Genomic DNA, 26277 nt, shown 5'->3' on the forward strand with positions numbered 1-26277 from the left:
AAACCGCTGAAACCATCGCAGGATTTTACTTTAAATCCAACATTTCCTTCAGCAAGAAACACTGTTTTTAGGATCTGAACTCTGAAATTGTATATGACTTCACTGCATCTTTACATTATTTAAATGACTAAAAAAAATTTTTTGTTCTTAAACTAGGAGAAAAAAGGCTGAGAATAATAAAACAAATTATAATAATCATAATTTAAAACCAACATTTCCTTCAGAAAATCTGAACTCTGAAATTTAATACAACTTCACTGTATCTTTACAAAAGAAAAACAAATATAATATCAATGAAAAACAAAACTTTTGTTATTAAAATATCAGAAAAAAACAATTATAACCTGATGTTTTATTTCTGAACATTATTACTACCAGACCAAATATTTAGAATATTACTCAAAAGTTTTTGAACAGTGAGATTCACCAAAGCCTACATTTTTTGATTCAAAATACAGCATTAATATTGTGAAATATTTTTACTATTTAAAATAACTGTTTTCTCTGTGAATATGTGTTAAACTGTAATTTATTTCTGTGATCTGCAGCTGTATTTTCTGCATCATTACTCCAGTCTTCAGTGTCACATGATCTTCAGAAATCATAATAATATACTGGTTTACTGATTATTATTATCATCAATATGTGAAACAGTCAAGTAATTATTTTCAGGATTTTGTGATTAATAGAACAATCCAAAGATCAGCATTTAGCAACTTTCTATTCAGCAAAGAAACCTGAAAAAATTATATTCAGCTGTTTTCAACATAATAATAATAATAATAATAAATGTTTTTTGAGCATCATATCAGAATGATTTCTGAAGGATCATGTGACTAAAGTAATGATGCTGAAAATTCAGCTTTGAAATCACAGGAATAAATTACATCATAATCTCATTTACTCATTTTGGGTAAAGTATTTTGATCACTTTTTAAAATCAAACTTGTTTATAACAACATTAAATGTACCATATTGATATACAAAACAGAGAAAGAAAATATATTTTTTATATCAACAACATAAAATGCATTACACATTACATTAGTGAGTTTATGCTAAGTAAACGATCAAAAGTTAATGACAAATTAAATCATATAAAATCCATTAAACTGTAACCCATTAATATGTAACTGTAATCTGATTATGAGCATAATAATATGAAATATACTATTATTTTTTAACAATCCAGATTACATGTAATCAGGTACTAATATATATATATATATATCAAATGCATTTAAGTATAATTTGTGTTGACTTGACACATTAGCAGGAGAGATTCTAGTTCAGATCAATATTTGACTCTTTTACAAACTCACTGTAAGACAAACACTGGATTCTTGAACATTATATTTTACTAGACATTCCTCATCTGGTCACACATTACAAACGTCAGTGAATTTCCATTGACCGAAACGAGTGAGAGAAACTGAGAATCACGTTCTGTCGCTGGCACATGAGATGTAGTCAGTCAGTAACCAGAATAACCAGCGCAAGTATTTACAGCTGCATTGAACACTGAACATCAGCTGTCCTGGCAGAACTGACTACCAATCAGCTCGTTCACCGCTGCAAAAACGGCATGTTTGTTAATCAATGAGATTATACAAATAAAAAGGCTATTTTTACAAATATGCATTTTTTGAGTCTTGTTTAAGCATGTTAGCAAACCAGTTGAGTTTTTACACATTTTCTGCACTGATCTCAGGGATAAATCTGCTAAATATATATTAAACATGTTAACCGAGCTGTAGTTTATTGCACTTTTTTGATGCTATACACACACGTGCTTGATTTTTAGTTGTTTGACCCCTAGAGTCAAGGTATGCATTCACCTTGAGAACTTCATCTTTGTTTCCAAATGCAATGACTTCAGTTTTCTCCTTGTTTAACTGAAGGAAGTTCTGGCACATCCAACTGTTAATTTCATCAATGCATTGGCAGAGGGAGTCAATGGGGCTGTAGTCATTTGCAGTGTTGGGGGTAATGCATTACAAGTCATGCGAGTTACGTAATAATATTACTTTTTCCAAGTAACTAGTAAAGTAACGCATTATTTTTTTAATTTACAAGAAAATATCTGAATTACCTTTTCAAAAAACGCCAGTTACTTTTTCCCCGTTTATTGACTGCCAGTGCTCTGTGAACATGTTGTTACTGTAGTTCTAGACTAGACTGAATGTGCATTAATTCATCCCACTCGCAAAAAACTGATTCATCAAAATGAATTAAAACTCAGAATATGATGCAAACCAGCAATAATTAAATATGTTAAACAACACAAATGTATCTAATCCCATTTTATTAACCAATGTCTGCTGACCTTTGATGATCCAGTTCAACCATACTAATAAGCAAAAATGACTAATTGTGCTTCATTGTTTTTTTTTATTGCTGAAGAGTGTTGAACCTTCTTCTCCTGAGTTCTTCTGCAGACGTGAATTTACTCTTCCTTCAGCCTGAGGTTTATTCATTACTCTTTCTGGTGTGAAAGGGCTTTTATATTTGCTATAATTAGAACTTCTTGTATTAAAAACAATCAAGCCCTGCTCATATTTAAAAAGTAACGCAAAATTAACGTAACGCATTACTTTCCATAAAAAAAGTAACGTAATTAGTTACTTTTTTAGGGAGTAACGCAATATTGTAATGCATTACTTTTAAAAGTAACTTTCCCCAACACTGGTCATTTGGAGATAAGGCTAGGTAAATCTGGGTATCATCAGCATAGCTGTGATAGGCAATTTGGTTCTCTCTCATGATTTGACTTAGTGGGAGCATATACAGGCTAAACAAGAGAGGTGCAAGGATTGAGCCTTGTGGGACTCCACATGTCATGGCCGTCCACTTAGACTTATGCTCTCCTATACTCACATAATAACCTCTCCCTTCTAAGTATGACTTGAACCATTTGAGTGCCATCCCAGAAAGCCCGACCCAGCTTTCCAGTCTCTCCAGAAGTATATTATGATCGACAGACAGACGGACAGACAGATAGATAGATAGACAGACAGACGGATAGATGGATAGATAAATAGATAGATTTAGAAATTGGGGAATTTGTGTTCTCCCGATTTTGATTTTCTTTGAATAACCTGAACAACAATGCACATCTGTGGTGATCTAAATTTATTTTCTGTGCTGATATAACAGATTTTAGTTTATTTACATATCAAATGTTTATTTAGATGACAGATGCATCAACATGCAAATATCACAGAAACAACATGCAAATATCACAGAAACATGCAGCACAACAACAGAAATGAACGTCTGAGCTTCTGAGCGCTGTGGTTTACGAGTGTCTCTAATCTCCACGCTTTTAACGACAATCATCAAGCGTTTACGAGATGCGCGGATCTGTTTAGTCAGCTGCTGCAGTGCAAAACTCTGGCGTTTACCGCTCTACGTCCGGATGCGTTTAAAGTCCTGAGGGATTGTGGGAGTGGCGGCCTGACGCACGCGGGACAATCTGATGCCGCACAGCTCGCGCTCCAGACGCCGCTTTCCTAAACAAACAAAGAAAACATGAGATTACTCTCTGTCAGAGGACTTTCTGTGCTTCAGGACATCGTTTGAGTTTGAGATGACTGCAGACCAAACGAAGCAAATCATCAGCAAAGATGAGCGTTAACATCATAAACGCCCATCGCCACAGGCTCCACCCACTTTTCCTGGAAGTATTGTTCCACTGCTTTGCTCCATAATCATAAAATAAGTCAAATAGACAGTAACAAATATATGAAGTGATTTAGGAGCGTAAAGAGACTCGATTATGAGCCGGCAGTCGCTCGTAAACGCTCTGAAGATGCGATTTCTGTCTGCACTGTAACAGAGGCTGCTCTGATTGGTGGATTTCTCCTTGTTTAGGGCTTTTGAGGGAATACGGCTATTAAACATGCCTTAAAGTTAAGTCTAAAAGATCAAAAAATTAGATGAAAAACTTAATTAAATTACTAAGAGGAAATAAATGGAAACCAAAACTGAACTAAAATAAAAAAAAAAAACTTAAATAGTAATATAAAAAAAAAATACAAAAGCACATAAGATGAGAAAATGAAAATCTAAAAATAAAAGCGAATTCAAAACATGAATAAAAATTCGAATAGTATACTAATAATACTAAAATAACTAAATCACAGTGATTTATGGTTTCTGCCAACATGAATAGGAGTTTTACTCATGTAAATAAGCTTGTTTTTATGAACTAAAACTATTTAAAGACATTTATGGTAATTAAAATATCAAATGTTAAGGGAAATAATACATAATATAAAAACAATTTAGACTTATTTCATTTCAGTTAGTTGTAATTTCATTTTTGTTCAGTTTAACTTAATGCACTAAAACAACTAAAAATAAAATAAAATAAAAAAATCTAAAAGTAAAATAAAAACAGTACATATATTTATATATTATATATATTTATGTCTATTTACTTTTTATAAATTTTTTCCGTTTTAGCCATTTTAGTACTTCAGCTTAAACTATATATTCCATTGTCATATTAAATTTAGTGCAAGCTGAAGTACTAAAATGGCTAAAACGGAAAATAAAAATTTATAAAAAGTAAACAGACATAAAGTAAACTAAAACTTGTGCTAAAAGTAAAATGGAAAATAGTTTAAGATTACTAAATAAATAAATAATTTATAAAAAGTAAATGGACATATAACAAAAAAAATTAAAGTGGAAAACAGTGTAGGTAATATAACTAAAATTTAAACTACATTTTCCATTTTATTTTTACTGTAATACTACAATTACTACAACTGAAATAAAAATTAATAAATTTAGACATACCACAAAAAAAACTAAAACGTATGCTAAAAATCTAAAAACTACTTCAAAATATTCTTAAATACTAATATTATAATAATGACACTAAAACAACACTATTATTATTATTATAAATGACATTATTGCTCTTACAGACTCTCTAACCCATAATGCAACTGTTTCTTCCTCATTCCGCACCAAACGACGTCCTGAAGCACAGAAGAGACTGAAGAAGAGCAAAATGAACGTACGTTTGTGCAGCGGAGGAAGCAGGCTGCGGTAAAGCGGTCGGTGTCGCGTGAAAACCACCTCAAACGCCAAACAGAACAGCATCTGGACAGCTTCGTACTGCAGAAGTCCTCCGCCGTCCGGCGACCCCAGAACCAGACCTGCAGGAGACACAAACACATTCAGATACGCCAGTGCAGCAACGCATTACAAGTAACGTAATCAGATTACTTTTTAAAGCAACTAGTAAAGTAATGCATTACTTCTTCATTTAGAAGGAACGGAGTAACTCCAGTTACTGTTTCTCATGTACTGACTGACATCAAAAGTGTTGACCGCAGCATTAAATCTAGATCTGCTCAATGGTGCACCATGATTTTTTTTTTATAAAAATCATGCACATTATAACCAATCACACGCGAGTCTGTTGAGCTTATGAATGCAGTGGCCAATCAGAGGCGTTCGGATGAGTTTTTCGTTGACTGCACGCGCTCGTGAATTCTCTCATCATAAACAACAAAGCGCAGATGTACATATGATGGAAGAGATTCATTCACAAAACCTTGTATAGACAGCTTTACTGATTATATGGGGAGCTTTTGAGAGTGCAGCTTAAACTCCATGAACATGACATATTGTAATTTAAAAATGTAAAAACAAAAAAAAATGCATATTGCAAAATGCGAAAAATGCATATAAAATATATATAGTGCCTTTAAAAACAAACAAGCAAGCCCTGCCCAGTCTTAAAAAGTAATTCAAAATTAACACAACACATTACTTTCCATAAAAAGTAACTAAGTAACATAATTAGTTACTTTTTTAATGGAGTAACGCAATATTGTAACGCATTACTATCAGAGGCGGACAGTAGTGAAGTATTTTTACTCTGCTGTAGAAGTATTTTTCAAGTGTCGGTACATTTAAACAGTGTTTTTCTTTAGAAAACGTTACTTCGCACCATTCCAAAGCATAATATTGTACATTTTACTGCACTACGTTTCATATTAAATATCATTTAATACTTACTTCTTACTTTTCAATTAAAAGTAATTCAAAGATTTACTTGCCTACAAAAAAGTACTACATTTGTAATGTTCTTAAGTATTAAAAGTCGAACAAACACACACTTTTATTTATGAAATGTAGAGCAGTAAAAAGTACTACATTATGCTTCGGAATCTAGTGAAGTAAAGTTTTGCAAAGAAAAACACTCAAACTACAGATAATTTAAAAGTTACTTGAGTAAAGAAAAAATACTTAACAACTTCGTGTGTGTGTGTGTGTGTGTGTGTGTGTGTGTGTGTGTGTGTGTGTGTGTGTGTGTGGCTCGTGCCTTTATTGATGTGTCTGATGAGTCTGTTGGTGACTCGAGCCATCGTCCAGATCATCTTCAGGAAGAAGCACGGGTTCGACTCCACCTTCTGACCCAGAGGCAAACTCCTCACACACACGTGAAACCTGACACACATTGACAAACAGCAGCATCACTCGCTCTGCTGTGTGGTTGATGGTTACTGCAGCTGTTTTCTGCACTGACTGGAATCTTTGAGTTTCACACAATCATTCACCAGCAGATATTCAAACAGCACAGTCTCAGTTACTCACGTCACTGTCTTGTTAAAGTTTTGCCAAAAGAAACAAGACAAAACAACTAATGTACACTACTTTAAAAGATTGAGGTCAGTAGGAGTTTTGAAAAGTCTCTTCTGTTCAGCAAGGCTGCTTTTATTTGATCAAAAGTACAGTAAAAATTGTGAAATATTATTCTAATGTAAAACAGCTGTTTTCTCTGTGAATATGTGTTAAAGTGTAATTTATTTCTGTGATCTGCAGCTGTATTTTCAGCATCATTACTCCAGTCTTCAGTGTCACATGATCTTCAGAAATCATAATAATATACTGATTTACTGCTCAACAAACATTTCTGATTATTATCAATGTTGAACACAGTTGTGCTGCACAATATTTGAGTGGAAACTGTAATACATTTAAGTTTTCAGGATTCGCAGATGAATAGAAAGTTCAAAAGAACACAAATAGAAATCTTTTGCAACATTAGAATGTCTTTACTGTCACTGTTGATCAATTTAATGCATCTGCAACGAATAACAATATTAATTTCCTTTAAAATATGTCAAAGATGGCACACTTTTGAGCACTAGTGTGTGTAGTGTTTACCTGAGCGCCTGCAGCAGAATCAGTTTATATAAGCTCCTGTAAACGGCTTCCACTGAATTCATCTGCAGAAACAGCAGGAATACTCACTCCACAAACACACAACTCACAGGAGCACAGGTGAATACTAATGATTCCTGCACAACATTACTCTTATTCTGCTCTTAAAGGAGAGCAACAGTGCCACTCATTTAAAAGACTGTGATCTTCAGGGCTGTAACGAGGGACTGAAGTGTTGAGGTTTCAGGGTCGTGTCTCACCCTGAGGTCCAGAAAGATGTCGGTACACTTGAGACTGAGGACCGACAGCAGCTTCTTTATGACCGCGGCCGGCGAGTGGGCGGAGCCTAGCGTCAGACTGTAGCGCAGCGATAGGCCGTCATACCTGAGGGGGCGGAACAGAGGTCATGTATATAGTAATCTAGATTCTTAAAAGCAAAGACATATGTAACCTTGGAGCACAAAAGCAGTCATGAGTAGCACGGGTATATTTGTAGCAATAGCCAACAATACATTGTATGGATCACAATCATACATTTCTCTTTTATGACAAAAATCATTAGGATATTAAGATCATGTTCCATGAAGATATTTAGCAAATTTCCTACCGTAAATATATTAAATTTGGTATATTAAAACATCTTTTTCTTACAAAAACGCATTGATTCAATATAGGAGGCCTTTATTCACCCCCCAGAGCCGTGTGAGCCACTTTTTATTATGGATGGATGCGCTTTATTGGACTTCTTTTGGACTGTTGAAAAATAACACCCATTCACTGCCATTATAAAGCTTGGAAGAGCCAGGATCATTTTTAATATAACTCTGATCGGATTCGTCTGAAAGAAGAAAGTCATATACAATTAGGATGCCTTGAGGGTGAGTAAATCATGGGCTAATTTTCATTTTTGGCAGAACTATCCCTTTAAGCCGATCTTAACTATTACTAGTGCTGACAGAGATGATTACCGTGAGTAGTCCTTGTAGACGTCCAGCGAGTGTGTGTCCAGCAGCAGACCGCACCAGGGGAACAGACAGCAGGAGGGCAGGACACTCACACCCGAGTCCAGCCACTCCACACACACGGGGAAATTCACCGCCACCTTCTGAGGGTTGATCTGACAGCCGTAATCGGGAACGCCGGCCAGCAGCATCCTGACAGACAGATGAGTGAATGTGTGTTTGGATTAGGGGTGTGCGATACATATCGTCTGCGATAATATCATAATTGTTGTTTGAACAAGGTGCGATTTGACATTATCGAGTATTTTGCCAAAAACTTTCCAAACACCCCTAGAGTGCATGCATAAATTATGCTAAGTCTAGACTATTTGAGCGCATTCTTTCACTGCATTAAAATGCATTTAGAATGATCACAAAATCAAGACATGGGGCAGAAAATGTATATATTTATACCATTTCACTGCCACCTACTGGTGGTTTTAATTTCACATTTAAAGCATCTTTTAGAGTGAGTGCAGCGCATTTTAGGGAGGACTGTTTCCTGAACCTGGGAGAGTAGCCTTGCTTTGCAGGCTTGCACAAAGGCTGCTTCTATAAAGTGGGGCAATTCCAACTTTGCAAGGCCTCGCTTCTCAGAACGATGAGCTTAGAGGAGCAACAATAATGTACAGTATGTAGAAAATAACGTGTTTTTTGAACCTCGAACCACATTGCATTACACCAAATACACAAAATAATGTTCTTCTTAGTAACGTCATATGACCCCTTTAAGGAAAGAGAACGTTTTTTTGTTATGATGAAGTCAAATGCTGACCAAAGAGATGAGTTTTAAAAGCATCTGCTAAATGACTAAATGTAAATGGATCACATGCGTGTTCACGTGTGGACATACGTCAGGAACTCCGTGGCTTTGCTCAGATGAGGAGTTATGAGCAGAAAATCATCCACCAGCCGCATGAGACACCTGCCAGCGACAGACACACACAATCACGTCTCATTAAACACCCCGAACACGCTGGATTTGCTAGATTAAACATTTTTGTTAACCCTTAAATGCATGAATGTTTCTCTAATCATTATTACATATTCGTGTCTTTAGTGACTTTTTCTTGTTATATTGTTTATAAAGAATAGATTGAGGAATACTAAGACAATGTGTGTCTAATTTTAAAAAATGAAGGAGGGCGAGAGTAATGAATGATGTCCCGGGTCACTAAAGACCTGAGGTAGGCATTTAAGGGTTAATCTGAAAAAAATCAGAAATTGAACATTAACAAACCAAATGAAAACATTAAGAGCATAAACATTTTATTTCAGCCAGCTGCCGAGACAACACTTCATTTTCATTTAGTTTAACTTGATGTATTATGAGACACACGTGTGCAAACATGACATCTTGTGGTGATGTTTGGACCAGTGTTATTATCATTATCATATAATAACATAAATACTAGATTTAAAAAGAATTAAGCTGAAGCACAAAAATTACTAATTTAAAATAAAATGACAAAAATAATAAAATGGAAAAATATAAAAATAAAAGCCAACTCATAATATTAATAAAAACGATATATAGTATATAAACTATACTAAAATTACACTAGTTTGGACTCAAAGCTGTTTGCATTCACTGATATTGAAACCAATCTAATTCTGTTTATGTGTCCTAAACCAATTCACATATCCGTTTGCATGAACATCTATTCTGAACAAAGATTAATGTTAAACAAATTACTGAAAATATATCATATTTTATATTTATATAATATAAATGTATAATATTTCATTCAGATGGATTGGGGTGTTCACATGGAAGATGTTCAGCCTGATTGAGCCATCAATCCAATTATAAAAGGATTATTAGGATTCATGTAAATATTGCTAATGACAATTCAAATGTGATTTGTAGGCATCTTCAACTTTTTTTTCTGCCTGAACAACAAAGAAATTCATGAAATCTGCTTCATTAATATATGTTCTGTAATTTGATCATTACATATTTTTAACTCAAATCTGTAACTCTATTTTCAGGACTATGAGGGTGTTTTGTGTATGGTCTCACCCTCCTTTAGCGATGCCCTTCAGCAGTGAGTTCTCCATGTGTCCATAACACAGGTTACACAACAGCGCCGACACCGAAGACCCCTGCGGGATTCCACACACCTGACCAAACATCCTGGAACACGCACACAGGAGATGACATCATCACCACCCGAGCACGGGCACGTGACGACATCATCGCCATGACATCACCATCCGAACACATCATCAATGAATGAAGGAATGAACTCACTTATTGTCATGATGGATGATGTAGCTGCTCAGCATCTTCTGGAAGAACTGAAACACGTCTCCACCTCGGACCTCAGACGAGTGCTGAGACACACACACACACACACACACGCTTTTAGTCTTTAAAGGCGTCATATGATGCGATTTCAAGTTTTCCTTTCTCTTTGGAGTGTTACAAGCTGATATATAAGATATATCAGATATCAACACTTTTTCACACAGGGCCATGTGGGTTTGGATTTAGTTTTCCCTTCATAATAAAAAACTTCATTCAAAAACTGCATGTTGTGTGTTTACTTGTGTTATCTTTGATTAATATTTAAATTAGTTTGATCTGAAACATTAAAGTGTGACAAACATGCAATAAAATAAAAAAATCAGGAAGGGGGCCAACACTTTTTCACACCACTGTGTATATATATATATATACGAAGAGTTTATTTGCAAAAACAGACAACTCTTTTAACATCGTCACAAATCATGTTTCTATTGTGTTTTGTGTTAGCTGTATTTTGTTTGTTATTTTTACCCTAATCAAAATAACCCAACTGCGGTTTGATTGAGATTAATTGGGATGCATGATGAAAAATCATGATTTTTGAAAATTGTTAAAAACAATTATATACATGACGTGGATCTTGAACTTAAAAACAATTAAACAAAAATATAAGACATTTAAATGTAATACACAGATACAGGGCTCCAGACAAAAACAAATGGAGTAAGGAGCCGCTGGCTCCTGTAAGAAAAAACTTAGTGCTAAATTATGTTTTTTAGGTGCCACAGAATAAACGTGTTAACTTTTATTTCTGTTATTTATTTATTTTTACATTTTAACATTTCAATCATACTGTCATGTGTTTAAGTCTCATCTTCCCTGTGTTTCCTTCCTGCTGTGTGAGCTGCTGAAATGAGCCGCACTGTGGAACAGCCAATCAGAGCAGAGCTCATTATTATTCATGACCCTTCCAAATAAGCCAATAACAGACCATTTCATTCCAGGGAGAAATCCTAGGGTTGTAAATGGACATGCAAATCCATTTCTGGAGAATTTTTACCCTTACACATACCTTCTATGTAGATATCAGAAAACAATTAAAAAATATTGTATCAATGCATTCTATGGCACCTTCAACTTATTCTACTAAACCTACCCTAACAGTCTACTCTGAGAGTTAGTAGACATGTAGTTACTTATAGTTAGCAGAATGTCTAAAGTGGACTATCAAAATAAAGTGTAACTGAAAGTAATGTGGTGAATGGGCGCTCTCACCCGCTCCACGAGGATGGCATCGTGCAGCGTCCCGCCAGCCTGCTCCTCCACAACAAAGCCCTTCATGTTGAGCGGCTCGCTCATCTCGGCCTGATCACACACACACACACACACACAGGTCACACACACTCGCTGCAGCGTGTCTGATCCACTGATTCACGCTCACGTACTCTAGTGCAGAAGTGTTTCCTCAGGCCCAGGTGAGGGTCGTTCCAGACGCGAGTGTACTGACGCACGAAGAAGCTCCGCTCGGAGAACGGACGCAGCACTTCACCCAACACCTCCACCAGCTTCTGATGAGGGAGACTGTCGTACGCTCCGCTCACATCCACCTGACACACACAACAACACCGCCGGGAATGATGGGAAACACAGCTGCTGTGAGACTGGCTAAATATAATAGCTATTCACTATTCTCAACAATGGTATATTCACAACAACTGCTGGTTTAGGACTATATTTATTACTAAATGTGTTATGCAAATAAATTTGAAGATGTTTCATAAATATTTATTTATTATTATTTAATTAATTAATTTTTTTTGCTTATTAGTATGGTTGAACTGGATCATCAAAGGTCAGCAGACATTGGTTAATAAAATGGGATTAGATACATTTGTGTTGTTTAACATTTAATTATTGCTGGTTTGCATCATATTCTGAGTTTGCATTTCACTGTTTTAATTCATTTTGATAAATCTGTTTTTTGAGAGTGGGATGAATTAATGCACATTCACATTTAGTCTAGAACTACAGTAACAGCATGTTCACACAGCGATCATAACAAACCATACCAGGGCTTAAGCATTCTCATGTGGTTGTCCTTCGGACAAGTAAATTTGTCATTTAAAAGTTACTTGCCCGGAGAGGGAAAAAAAAGAAATTTTAATTGAGTTATAAATATAATTATTTACTGTAGTTATACAAAACACATTTAGTTTATTTAGTTAGATTTTTATTTTTAAATAAAATAATAAAAAAAATAAAGTGTGATTAATACTGTTATATTTTAAAATAAAAAGGGAGTATTAATTACAAATACAATTATTTTATATTAAACTTAAAAATAAAATGCTTATATTTATTTATATATATACACACACACACACATATATATATATATATATATATATATATGAATTTTCAAACTTAATTTTTTTTTTTTTAAATTAGAGTTCAATTTAATCAGACAATTAGTATAATAAGACATTTGGGCTGTTACCAAACAAATGAAATCAGTATCAAAATGCAGAGGAAACACAGAAGCTGCATCTGAAGAGGAACAGATATATTTACCCTCTGTTAATGCAGCTCTGAGGGACATGGAATGCTTTAATCTGCAGTTACAAATGAATAAATAATGTTTTGATTCATAAAACGATGAAAACTGATATTTGAAATTATTTAAAAAATTTAAAAATACTGTATATGTGAAATTAAAACCACCAGTAGGTGGCATCAAGTCACTGTTAAAGTGATTCATAAGTGAATCATTGCGACTGAACCGAATCATTTAAATGGTTGATTCATTCAGGAACGAAGCACCGTTGTTGCTCAGAGACGCAGAACAGTGCTGTGTGTGTTTGGAATTATTTTTGTTGTTGAAATAGCGCAAAAACAGGAAATATGATAAAAACGTAAGTCTGTTAATGTTAACTTCTTGTTTATTGAACTGTTATAAATCACATTTGTAATCATGATGGTTTTTGGAGCAAAAAACAAAACGGCGCTCAATCTTCGTGTGAAACTATATGAAATTATATAAATATATATATTTTCTGCTCCCATATCTTGAATTTTCCGATCATTCTTCATGCATTATAACACTGAATCATGCAGTGAAAGAACGCACTCGCAGGTGGGTGTGTATAATATTAATATAATTCACACGTTTATATAGCATTTATATATATATATATTTAAGATATATATGTAGATATACATATGCAGACGCACCTTGACGAAATACAGCGGTCTCGGCGAGCTCTTCTGCTGCGGGCCGAACTCCTTGAGAACTCGGTGAATGTCCTGCCAGCCCCAGACGGTGGAGCCCATGGGCCCCGGGGCCTCTCGCACACACGCGCTCAGCACGTTCTGCAGGAGCCGCACGCCGCTCTGGAAATGCTGCAGACACACACACACAGGGTCACTTCACTCGTAATCTGATGTGTTTATCTGGCGGCTGACAGACGCACCTGCAGCGAGTCTCTGGGTCCTGCGAGGCGAGTGATGGGTCTCATGCTGTTCACCTTCGGGATGAACCGGATTCGAGACGTTACTGTGGTCTTGGTGAACTTTAGGGCCTGCGATGGAGACAGCGCCCTCCACTGGCCCTTAGACAGATGAGCTCTGCAAATAAACCATCGGATCAGTGACCACAATTACAGTCTTTAGCTTTTATTTATTTTAAAATTAACAGAACAATTTTGTTAACATTTAAAATAATAATTATTTACAAAATAAAAGTGGGGGGAAATGTGCTTAATTGTTACGCAAACAATGTCACAATGCAAACAATCCTAATTATGCTAAAAACAGGATTTATTATGATTTCTATTCCAGGACAGGTGAGCTGAGTCACATGACAGTGTTGCTCTGCGCACCTGAAGGCCATTTCCTGTAGTTTGACCCACACTTCCCCTCTGTAGAAGCTCAGCGTGTGTTTCTGTCCCATGCTCTCGGTGACGTAGAACAGCGCTTTGACCAAACCCATCACGAAACCGTTCAACATCCAGCCCAGAAACTGACCCAAGAGCCACTCTCTGTAGCGGTGCTCACTCGGGCAGTGACCTGCAGCATCGGTCAGGAGAGAGACTAGTTCAATCAACACAACTAGTCAGCTCCATAGCTAGATTATTTCACTTTCAGTGATGCACTATTATAGCTTTTATTAGATATCTGATTTTTCTTTTGTATATGTTCCACTTTCATTGTAAAGTTCAGTAACGTTGTTGTGTGTTTTTTAATATTTGATTAATTTTTAACTAGTTTTAGTTATTTTAGTTCAATTATATGAAAATGAAAACTAGCTAAAACAATAGTTTACAAGAAGTTTTTTCAGTTAGCATTTATTTTATTAGTAAAACATTGGTTTAGTTTTATTTTAGCCTTGTATTTGAGACCATCTGATGGTTATATTGTAATACCAATGGTATTTTAGTATCACTGATAGATTATTATAGTTTTATTTTTTTTTTTTCAGGTTAAAGTTTTAGTACATTTCCTGTGTGTTTTTGTCTTTGTTATTTATTTATTTTTAAATACGTCTATATATTTTTTAATTCACTTTACGTTATTTTAGCTCTTCAACTTATATTAAAAATGTTGCAGCTGAAATAAAATAAGTTTCTAAAATTATTATTTTTTACATTTATTTTATTTCAAGTAAAGTGTTATATTAGTATCAATGGTGTATTGTTTTAGTTTTATTATTAATTCATTTTAATTTGAAGTTAAAGTTTTTGAAGTTTTATTTTTTCCTTTTTATTCATTTTATTGTCAGTTTTAGCTTTTTTAAAACTTCAATATCAACTAAACAAATGAAAAAATGCTGCCTTAGAAAACAGCTAAATAATTTTAATAAATAAATTAATTATTAAGGATTTTTTATGTTACATATATTTTTTCTTTTTGTATTTTTATGATTTATTTTAAGTTATGCATGTTTATGTTAGCTTTAGTTAACTATACTAAGCTTGTATTTGAGACCTGGCCATCTGGTGTTATTTTAGTATCATTGACATACTATTATAATTTTTTTATTTTTAATTTATTTATTTTTTGTTATTTTTGTTCTTCAACATACAGTAAATGAAAATGAGAAACGTTGCCTTGGCAACTAGCTAAAATAAAGTTTAATTTTTATATTTTATATGATTTCAGTTAAGAATTACATTTGTATGGTTTTAGTTTTATTAACTATATTAATCCTGCATTATACATAATATATAAAAAATACATAATATATATATATATATATATATATATATATATATATATATATATATATAAACCATAATATATAATATATGCATTATATAAAAAAAATAATACTAATAATTTTTTAAAAATTCAATCTGCTTGGCTTTAAACAACCAAAGTTGAGAATAAAACAGAGAATAAAGGCATTAAAGACACACGTTTCTTGACCCCCAGCCAATGGCAGGCCTTGACCTTCATCTTCCACACCAGCTGCACCAATGGGAGACGCTCAAACTTCCCAAGACACAGGAAGTTCTTCACATTGGACAGGAAGTGGAGCTGGTTTTCCTGGGATCCCCAGAGTTCCTCGGGAACAACATATCGCAAACACTCCCTCACGAACAGATACACCCTGTAAGGCGACAAGTGCGACTTCAGCAGAGACTCCATGTCCTCCGTCTCTGGACTCACCGAGCACTTCCTGCGCAGGAAGAGAGCATACGGGCACTTCCTGTGCTGCCGCAAGAGCCGAGCGAACAAGGGAACCACTGCGAAGAAACGCTTGGGAAGCTTTCTAAACTTGGCCTGTCCGTCAAACACATTGGACTCCGACTGGAGGAAAATGATGCGCACGAGATCCGCCCCCTGCAGCCGTCTAGCCCCGCCCACACCTGCTTTCAGCTTCCTGTTAAGCAGGAAGCCCTTCAAGCCCCGCCCACCATAAAGCATGCTCAAAACCCGGATGGAACAGCGCGACGGTCGTGGAGGAGGCTGATCCGCCGGTTTCCAGCTCCGCGATCCGTGACTTTCGGGGTTTCGCGCATTTAACGAATTGTCAGTTTCGTCCATTGTAAGCCGTCGCTTCTTTACTACCGGACGATCTTCCCGTTTGTCGTCCATTTCCTCCTCTCTCGCTCTCTTTTTCGTAACTATTTTCTTAACGTTTCTCTCGACTTTCTTCTGTGAGATGGCGGCAGGAGTTTTTCGAGTCACGCCGGACGATGTTTGAGTCGCGCCACGGCCCAGGAAGAAGCCAGACCAGGTGCGCGGCAGCAGAAGATCGTACACAGGCTCGCCGCACACCTGCAGCAAACAGGACGGTGGGACGGTGGTGAAGATTGCGCAATCCTGCAGCAGATATCGCGTGACTTCCGTTCCCAGGCGCTGGTTGATCCGCTTCCACAGCTCGCTGGTGCTGATGGAGGCGGCCGTCTGCGAAACGTCGCCGTGGAAACGGAAGGGATCTGCACAGGCTGCCACATCGCTGCACTGATAGCCGAATCCCAGCACGTTCCTCAGTTTCTTCCGCTTGATGTGGTTTAGCGTGAACGCCAAAACCTCCGGCAGCGTGCTGAGCTGAAATCAGACATTGAACGAATTCTTATATACGGTCATTTTTTATGTTTAAATATTTGTTTTCTTTTAACCAGTTTTACTAAATTAGATCAAAACTAACATAGAACACTGTATAGAAACTTGTTTCCGCCACAGAATAAAAAACTAATTAAAATTTTAAAATTTAAAATTGCAACATTTTATCTCACAATTCGCACATAGTTCAAAGAAAGATATAAACACAGAATTCCAACTTTTTTTCCTCGCGTTTAGCTACATCTTGTCATTCTGACTTTTTTCTTGTAAGAATTGTAAGTTTTTTATCCTCTTGCAATTCCAAGTTTACATCGCACAATTCTGACTTTTTTCTCAAGATGTATATCTAAAATTGTGAGATAATTCTGAACCTGCCGCTGAATAAAAAAAAAAAGGTAATTGTGACTTATTAACACAATTCCTCGCGTAAAATCTCTTGATTATAAGTTTATATCTCGTAATTCTGAATTTGTTTCTCAGAATTCTGTTTTGTTTTGTTTTCGTTTGTTGTTAAAATAATAAATGTAAAAGCAACTTTGTAACTCACAATTCTGACTTTTATATCAAGTTTAGACTTTTTTTCTCAGAATTGTACGTTTACATATAGAATTTAAGGGAAAAAGTCAAAATTGTGAGATAAAAATGCGCAATTTAAATTTTTATTCTATCTCGGAAATAAGATTCCATAACTTTCCTAATATTAGACAACGCTTTTCATATTACATATTGAAACAAATCAGCTTTACAGAAAATAATGCTGTTTATGTTTGCAATTCCTTAATATCTTCATACATTTAGCAGATTAGGAGAATAATATAGCTACATTTTGCGACAATATAAAAAATGAAGACTTTGATATTTGGTGTATAGTATAACTGGTTATTTTGGGAATTAGCCTAAGTAATAATTTCTTTTTAGTTTTACTTTAACATCCATAAAATAATGTTCCCAGAAAGTTCTGGCAACTAAAACAATGTTAGGGCCATTAAACTGGAAATGTGCTAGAAATGTATGATCTGATGTGTATCTGACCAGCATGGCAGATGTAAGCTATTAGTAAACAATGACAAAGCGATGTCGGTCAGGAGAACTGATGTAGAATTATGTAGAATTAAAAGAATTCAAACAGGTGTGTGAGGTACCTGTGCGGGCACGCGCAGCTGCTGCGGTGGCGTGCACGCGCATATGATCAGTCCTCTGGTCAGTTTTTGAAATCGCGCGCCGTCTTTTTCCACAAGAAGAGCCGGTTTCCGTCCGTCAGAGAACACGAGACCGTCTGCGAACTCCTCCAGAGTCTGAACGCGCGGATATAACGAGCGCAGGATCGCCAAAACATATTTAAATCCGTCCTCGGGCGCGTCGCGTCGAGACATGTGTCTGTGTTTGTGTTCCCCGCGCGCGCGCTGCGTCTCCGCCAATCACGCGTCGGTCTGAAGCCCCGGATGAAAACACGCATGTTTAAAGACACAGTATATATAACTGTTTTCCTCGAAACGGACCAGTTTTAAATAATGAGCGAGTATATCATAAAACCATCTTCCAAACCGCGTTTTGCCCTAAATAGCCTAAGCATAAAATAATAGTTTAGAGCTAAGAGCTGTCGGGACGGATTGCATGTTTAAATCAAATTCGTGTAACGTTAATTTTATATATATTAATATTATTAAAACGCTCTATAATATTATAGGTTATTGGTACTATACCATGGTATTGATACTTTATATAAAGTATTGAATGATTCTACATAGTATCATACTTCTTCTTCTAGAAACACCTAATTTAGTTTACCTTGATGTACTAAAACAAATAAAAAAAATCAATAAAATTATATTTACATAAAAAAACAAACCTACTAAAAATGAAAAATGCACACAAAATTACTTAAAAAAAAAATCAAATTATTAATAAATATATGTAAATGATACCTGTAGGTGTTTGCTTTGGTATTGCTATAAGACACTGCTGAAGTATTCTAGGAGTTTGCTAGGCCATCGTATTCTTCATTTATAAATGGGCTGAATGTTGTGTGTCTCATGTGCTTCCGGTTATCTTTAGCTGTACAACACTGCTTGTTCTGGTGTCATATTATTTTAGTGCATTAATTATGAACACAGTGGTTTGTAATGCAAACAGTTGTTATTCTTCTCGTTATTTCCCTACAGCAGCTAATCAGCCGGACGTCTCCCCATACTCTTACCTCACCGTTTGGGAAAGTGTTTGCTAAGGTGACTTCAAAGCACTTAACAGATTTCAATAGTGGATTGAATGCAGTTTATAGTGAATTGTTAGATAAAATTTTATTTGCAATAATTATTTGACTTAGTCACTGATTTTATCATCAGATACCACGCTGTACCGTGGTAACACTGTACCACCTCAGTATGTATTTGTGCATGCAGCTGGATGTGAATGTGGGCCTACTCACAGTACAGTCTCCTAAAGCACAGAAACACACCGTCTTAGTCCATAAATGTGTTTAATAATATAACATTAAGAAGAGAAACCCCACGTTAGACCACGAGGAGGTCAGCAGGAGGCGGTTTGAGAGGGATCTGTCCCAGCGTGAAGCGTTTAGCTGCAAACTCCTTCAGTTCTTCAGCGGTCAGGTCACTTTGGGCCGTGAACAGACTGTCCGCAGAATGACCAGCGCTAGCGCCGCTCTGACCCAACCCACTGCTGTCGGCCGGCGCCGAGGACCCAAACCCGGTGCCCAGACCCCCTGAAGACGGCTTGAAGCTGAACGCAGACGCAGAGCTGGGTTTGTCTTCTGCGGCTGAAGGAGCGAATGAAAAGGAGGCTGCAGACGGAGCGCCGAAACCTGACGAGGGCTGAGTGAATAACGCAGCGCTGCCGAACCCAGAGGCCTGCTGGGTATTTGATGCTCCAAAGCCCGTTTGGGACGGGGCAAAGCTGAAGCTGCTACTGCTCTGCGATCCTGAACCGAACCCTGAGGAAACAACAGAACAATTCATGTCAAAACCTCACACAAATGTGGAGTTCCCATTATAACAAGAGTTGGCTGGTTGTATTAATGTTATTTATACAATATATCTTATTAATATGTTATTGAACAGGTAAAAATTTAGTTGTGTTAGTCATTTTTGTGTGTGCACAAAAAATTAATAAAGCTATATAGACACACACACAATGTTAAGGGTTTTATTTCTAGTTTTAGTTAACTATAATAACCCTGGGTTTATTTAAATGTTTTGCAATTTCAGCTATTATGTGGCAGATTCAACATTTACCAAACAATAAATACAAAAACAATATATAAAATATTTACAATTTTGGTAACACTTTACAATAAGGCCCCATCAGTTAACATTAGTTAATACATTAACAATAAGAAATACATTCGATACAAGATGTATTTATTCATATTTTTCTTTTTAATTTATTTTTCTAATATTTTTGTTTATTCTAACTATATCTTGAGTATTCCTACATTTATTCATGTTCAATTACATATTAAAACATTCACATAGAAGACAGTTATTTTAAATTGATTATTAAAAATAGCTTTTTAATTAGATTATTACTGACATCTTAAAAAAAAAAAAACATTTAAAAAATCTTACAGAACTTACATTTCGGTAGTGAACAATTCACTAAATCTAAAACAGAATTATGTTGGATAATTACCAGTTGGCATTTGCTGAGAGTTCATTTCAGACCTTGATTTAAGACTGAGATATATATATATATATGTGTGTGTGTGTGTAAATCTATATATATAATGTTTTTATTTATTTTTTACTACATTTTTGAGTATTCCTGTATTTATTTATATTTATGTATTAATCTTTGTTGACATCAGTTAATAATTCAGAATTCAACATGAATCCAGATTGACTATATTCAGATAACAAACCTCCTGCTCCAAAGCCAGAAGATGATGAAGATGATGAAGATGTGGCTCCAAACCCTGATGCTGTCGACCCAAACCCGTGTGTTGATGTTGGTGAACTGGGGTTATTGAGCTCTGAGATCTGAGGACATCAATCACATGATTTAAGGCTCATGGTCAGAAGCAGCTGGTGAAGGTCTCTCAGCTTCATCTTACCACGCTGATCCGAGTGGAGCTGCTCATGGTCCGCAGCTCCTGGACTCTGCTGCTCCACTGGTTCACCAGCTGCTGAACTGAGCTCATCTGAAACACCACAGATCCAGAGCTTTCACAAACATCACCCCAGCACCGACCATTACTGCCAACATAACCGGCAACAGAAATCTGCTTCAAGGCAAGGCAAGTTTATTTATACAGCACACTGTAATTCAAAGTGCTTTACATTAAAGGAAGTAAAATAATCAAAAAAATATAATCACAACAAAATGATGATGATAATTTTAGAATAAATTGTAGGAATAATACTTGCTAATTTGGGTTTGGAGTCAGTAAGATTTTTCTTAAAAAAATTAATATTTTTATTCTTCAAGGATGCATTAAATTGATCAAAAGTGTCAATAAAGACATTTATAAGGTTACAAAAGATTTCTATTTCAAATAAATGCTGTTCTTTTGAACTTATTATTCATCTGTGAATCCTGAAAAATAAAATGCATCATGATTTCCACAGAAATATTGTGCAGCACAACTGTTTTCAACATTGATAATAATCAGAGATGTTTGTTGAGCAGTAAATCAGTATATTATTATGATTTCTGAAGATCATGTGACACTGAAGACTGGAGTAATGATGCTGGAAATACAGCTGCAGATCACAGAAATAAATTACATTTTAACATATATTCACATAGAAAACAGCTGTTTTAAATCGCAATAATATTTCACAATTTTTACTGTATTTGTGATAATATAAATGCAGCCTTGGTGAGGTAAAATCTCAGTTTAAACCCTGATATTAACTATTACATATGTGCATGTTGCTTATTAATCTTCTCTTTCATTGTAGAAATGAAGTGGTGGTCTTACGTAAGCCTGTAAATCACCAGACGCTCGGCCGGTGTAATATTCCAGCCTCAGCTCCTCGGGAGACACCTCAACAAACCCTGCAAAACACACAATAACATTCACAAAATATACACAACGCTAAGATAAAATCCTCTATTTACTCCCAAAAGAATTCAGCGCACAGCACTTCATGTCGACGAGAGAGTTTACACAGCTGTTTGCTTTGAAGGCAAAAGAGCGCAAGCAGCTGAAATAATCAGGACGGAGTCTGAGATCTAAACTCACCTGAGATCTGGCCTTTGAGGGCAGAATAACATGAAAACGGCCACTGCCCAGAAGTCTGCCAGATCTCCATGTCGTTCTGGATTGTCTCCCTGAAATAAAAGTGTAAGACAATAAAACTAGTGTTGTTAAACCATTAATCACATACAAAATAAAAGTCTTTCTTTACATAATATATGGGTGTATATTTATTTAAATACACACACATACAAAATATATTTTGAAAATATTTACATGTATATGTCTTTTGTGATTTAACAGGAGGGGGGCAATTAATTTTGCACGTAGTGCCAGGCAGGTTTGGACAGCTTTTTTCCCTTAATAAATGAAATCATCATTTAAAAACTGCATTTTGTATTTACTTGCATTATCTTTGTGCAATATTAAAATTAGTTTGATGATCTGAATCTTTTAAGTGTGACAAATATGCAAGAAGCAAAAACTGTATGCATATTTGCTTTATTCAACATCAAGAAGATCAGGTCCTTTGTTTGGGAACATGCTTCATAACTCCTTTGTTCAAGCTCTGGTTCGGTCCAGACTGGACTATTGCTCTCTTAGCAGGTCTTCCAGCCAGATCTATCAAACCTGTACAATTAATCCAGAACGCGGCAGCAAGATTCATCTTTAATGAGCATGACTTGGTCGTCTGAGACAAATTTTGAAAATCCTAAAAGATTCCTATAATCTGTACTCTTTGATCGCTGGTGTGACGTTCAACGACAGCCGATTAATGGCCGTTACGATCAAATTTGACCTCTGACGAAATTCTGTCAGTGTCAGAAGATTTGGCGCACAGTCCTGCAGTGTGACTACCCCTACGATGGGGTATTTAAAGACAAGCTATGAGCAGAATTAAAGCAAGAGAATTATTCTATCCGCGCTCACAGAATTCATCTGATATGTTGCCTTTTCTAAATAAGCACAGGTTGCGCCGCTGTTTTCATGTTGGGGTGTAGAGCTGCTTGCACTATTCTTCTTAAATACGCCGGTATTGCCGCCGTTCATATACTTTTCATGATAGCTAACATATCGTCCCGCGTGCATGCAGTTCACAGTCACTGGACGTGTGTGGGTAGATAATGGAAAACTCCAGACAAGTTTTCTTGCACGCACCTGTTTTTAACTGGTCTTGTCTGTCGTACAGTCTGAGATCCCACTGTGACATGATCATCAAGTACAGTCCTAAAGGACTTTTTAAAAATCGCACAGTGCGAGCCCGGCTTTACGTGCCTCTAGAAGCTTGTGTTCTGCAAGTGAACATGGCTTTATTGTTCATCCCAAAGAGGCACAAGATCACTTTCACAGACTTTTACATGAACTGTTCCCTCCTGCACGACTCAATCCCAGCAACTGAGTCCTGAACCATCGTCAAGAATCAGCTAAAACACATCTCTTCCATCTTTAACTCTAGCACTCTCTATTCTAATTCTATTTAACTATTTGTTTTTTTTTATTATTTAAAAAAAAAAACACTTCATGCTCGAACACTATTCGTTTTCTTTAATTAAAAAGCCTCTAACACTAGCTTTCTCTATCTACTTGTTTTATTTTTATTTATGATATAAAAACCTTGCTAGTGTAGTGTGTTAGGCTAACTGAGACTTGTCATATTGCTCTTTTGTTGGTTTTGATTGATTCTATTGTCCTCATTTGTAAGCCCCTTTGGATAAAGTAGTAGTAGTATATTTTTATTTAGAATATTTACAAGGCAAAAACGATTTAAAAAATACAAGTATAATAAATACAATTAAAAACAGCAAACAGACAAACACAAGTTATATTCGCTTTCAGATAAAAGCTTCTGCTAAATGATCTTTGCTTAATATCCAAATTGGCATAAAAGAGAAATGTATAATTTTGACCCATACAGTGTATTGTTGTCTATTTCTACAAATATACCTGTGTTACTCATGACTGCTTCTGTGCTCCAGGCGTGATCACACATGTGCAGCAGGATAGTGGGGACCGACTTAAGAACTATTACACAAATTTATAAACATAAGGTGACTAAGAAGAGACAATAAAGTGAAGTTAAAGTGCACTTACACATCATCCACTGAGTTCTGTTCTCCTTTATCTGCGTGACTGTTCGAGGCGAGCGCTGAGAATCTGTTCTGGCTGCTGAAGCTGAAGTCAGAGCTCTTGATGTTTTGTGGCGCTCCTCCTCCTCCTCCTCCTCCTCCTCCTCGGCTCCAGTCGTTATTCCCGCCGCGAGAGAACGAGGGCGGCTGGACATAATCGCCTCCGGTGCGCTGAGCCGGGTTTATCCACACACGGTTCCCAAAGCCTGAGAAACACCAACAACACGACTCAATCACAGCTGCTGGAGCTCAGTGTGTACTAATACTTCTCTCTTCTACTAGCAGTAAACATTTGGACACACTTTTAAAAACCTTCTGACATATAAAATCATGTTTATAGACATAAATAGTGCTTATTTGCAGACTACAACATGTGGAGGTCACACAGACCATAGTATTTATACATATAGACCACAGTATATAAAGAGTCATTCTAACAATATTATAGCAGTCCCCTGTGAAAATGCATTAGCATACTTTTAAAAGAGTACTTTTAACAGAATTAATGTATTTTAGCATAATATACTTAAGTGCAAACTGAATATAATTTTAAATTCATATTATACAATTCATATTAAATGCAGTTAGTTGAACTTAAAGAGTGCTTTAGGTCATTAAAGCAGGACTTAAATACATTTAAATGTAATTTTATAATTACTAGGTGTTTGAAATTTGTTTAAAGTTTTTATTTTTAATACTTTGAAACTTGTATTAAAACATATTCATGGTAACACATTTGAAATGATGGAATGGAATTTGTAAATTTGCAGTTTAGTACACTTACAATATATTTACTTTAAATGTAATGTTGAAAAACACACAAAAGTTAAAATTGTAATGTACTTAAGTACACTTGTGTTGATTAACACACTACTAATAATAATATGCATTATACTTGTGCTATACTAATATTTATTATGTGAGTCAACACATCAAAATAAGTGATTTTAAACATTTTAAAGTAAAGCTTTTCATTTGACATTATTACACAGTGCACTATCTTTAAGTACACTTAAGTAGCCTTAAAAGACATTCATTTTAAGTACACTACAATTAAGCACACTTCTTTTCCACAGCAGTTACCAGCATGATAGTGTCTAAAACAGGTAACTGTTTTGAATCAGGCTGTTTTTGATGCTATTTTTCTATAATAATGTAGTTAAATATATAAGTGTGTGTTTGACCTCCTCTGTTGGGCTGCTGGTTTCCTCTGTAATCTGCTCCTCTTCCTTCTCTCGGATGTTCATTCCAGCACTTTTCTCCGTATCTACAGCGACCTTGAAGAAAGAAGCTGCACACCGTCATTTTTTAACTTTATAAACATAAATAACACAAATAATGTGCTGTTTCTGGTGCGGAGTGTGTGACGCTGCTTCTCAAACGACGGGCGCCGGCGTGACGTAAGACGCACAGTCGGACGTAAACAAATAGTTTCAAAATAAAAGTCTCGAAGCGGCGCCTGTCGCAGATCTTTAAACTGAGTTTGAGCTGTTAAAACATTTATATATGAATATAGATCTAATCAAGGACTCGATCGGTCTTCAAGTGGATTGATTTAATTAGTGTGTGGTTTTCTGTCTTTGGAGATATAAATAAATAAATAATATAATACATACATATACATAATTAGGCTGTTTATTAGTGCTGTCAAATGATTTTTGTTTACATGCATATATGTATATATATATGTATGCATGTTTGCGTATTTATAATAAATATTCGCAATACACATATATATTATGTGAACAAAAACTTATTTTGATGCGATTAATCGTTTGACAGCACTCCAAATGTGGCACATTAATGATATAGATAGGACACAGTGCTAATATTTATATAATTTTTTAATTATATAAACACTAACATGAATTTGTTTTAGATCTGTATGAGTTTTCAATTGAAATAGTAGTGCGACTTAATTATAAATTACGCAATTTATCACTTTCACACATTTTGAAGAAAGTTAAAGCTATAAAAATGTTCTCGCTT

General features: G+C 35.6%; 2 protein-coding genes across 2 annotated transcripts; both read right to left on the minus strand.

The window, feature by feature from the left end:
• Positions 1-3111: 3111 nt before the first annotated feature.
• Positions 3112-18408, minus strand: LOC306885029 (telomerase reverse transcriptase-like). Its single transcript, XM_079441341.1, has 16 exons — positions 18150-18408; positions 15855-16992; positions 14319-14505; positions 13911-14064; positions 13672-13839; positions 11886-12047; positions 11716-11805; positions 10444-10526; positions 10213-10326; positions 9043-9114; positions 8157-8342; positions 7449-7572; positions 7192-7253; positions 6347-6471; positions 5034-5171; positions 3112-3512 (listed from the first exon to the last, which is right to left on the minus strand). The coding sequence occupies exons 1-16, from the start codon at positions 18378-18380 to the stop codon at positions 3409-3411; spliced, it is 3138 nt and encodes a 1045-aa protein (XP_079297467.1). The 5' UTR covers positions 18381-18408; the 3' UTR covers positions 3112-3408.
• An 876-nt stretch (positions 18409-19284) lies between these two features.
• Positions 19285-25690, minus strand: LOC306885497 (nucleoporin NUP42-like). Its single transcript, XM_079442069.1, has 7 exons — positions 25473-25690; positions 24254-24494; positions 22208-22296; positions 21944-22020; positions 21074-21160; positions 20882-20999; positions 19285-19954 (listed from the first exon to the last, which is right to left on the minus strand). The coding sequence occupies exons 1-7, from the start codon at positions 25591-25593 to the stop codon at positions 19518-19520; spliced, it is 1170 nt and encodes a 389-aa protein (XP_079298195.1). The 5' UTR covers positions 25594-25690; the 3' UTR covers positions 19285-19517.
• Between the last annotated feature and the right edge of the window lie 587 nt (positions 25691-26277).

This window comes from Barbus barbus, assembly GCF_936440315.1.
Source record: "Barbus barbus genome assembly, chromosome: 19".
In the NCBI taxonomy this organism is placed as follows: domain Eukaryota; kingdom Metazoa; phylum Chordata; class Actinopteri; order Cypriniformes; family Cyprinidae; genus Barbus; species Barbus barbus.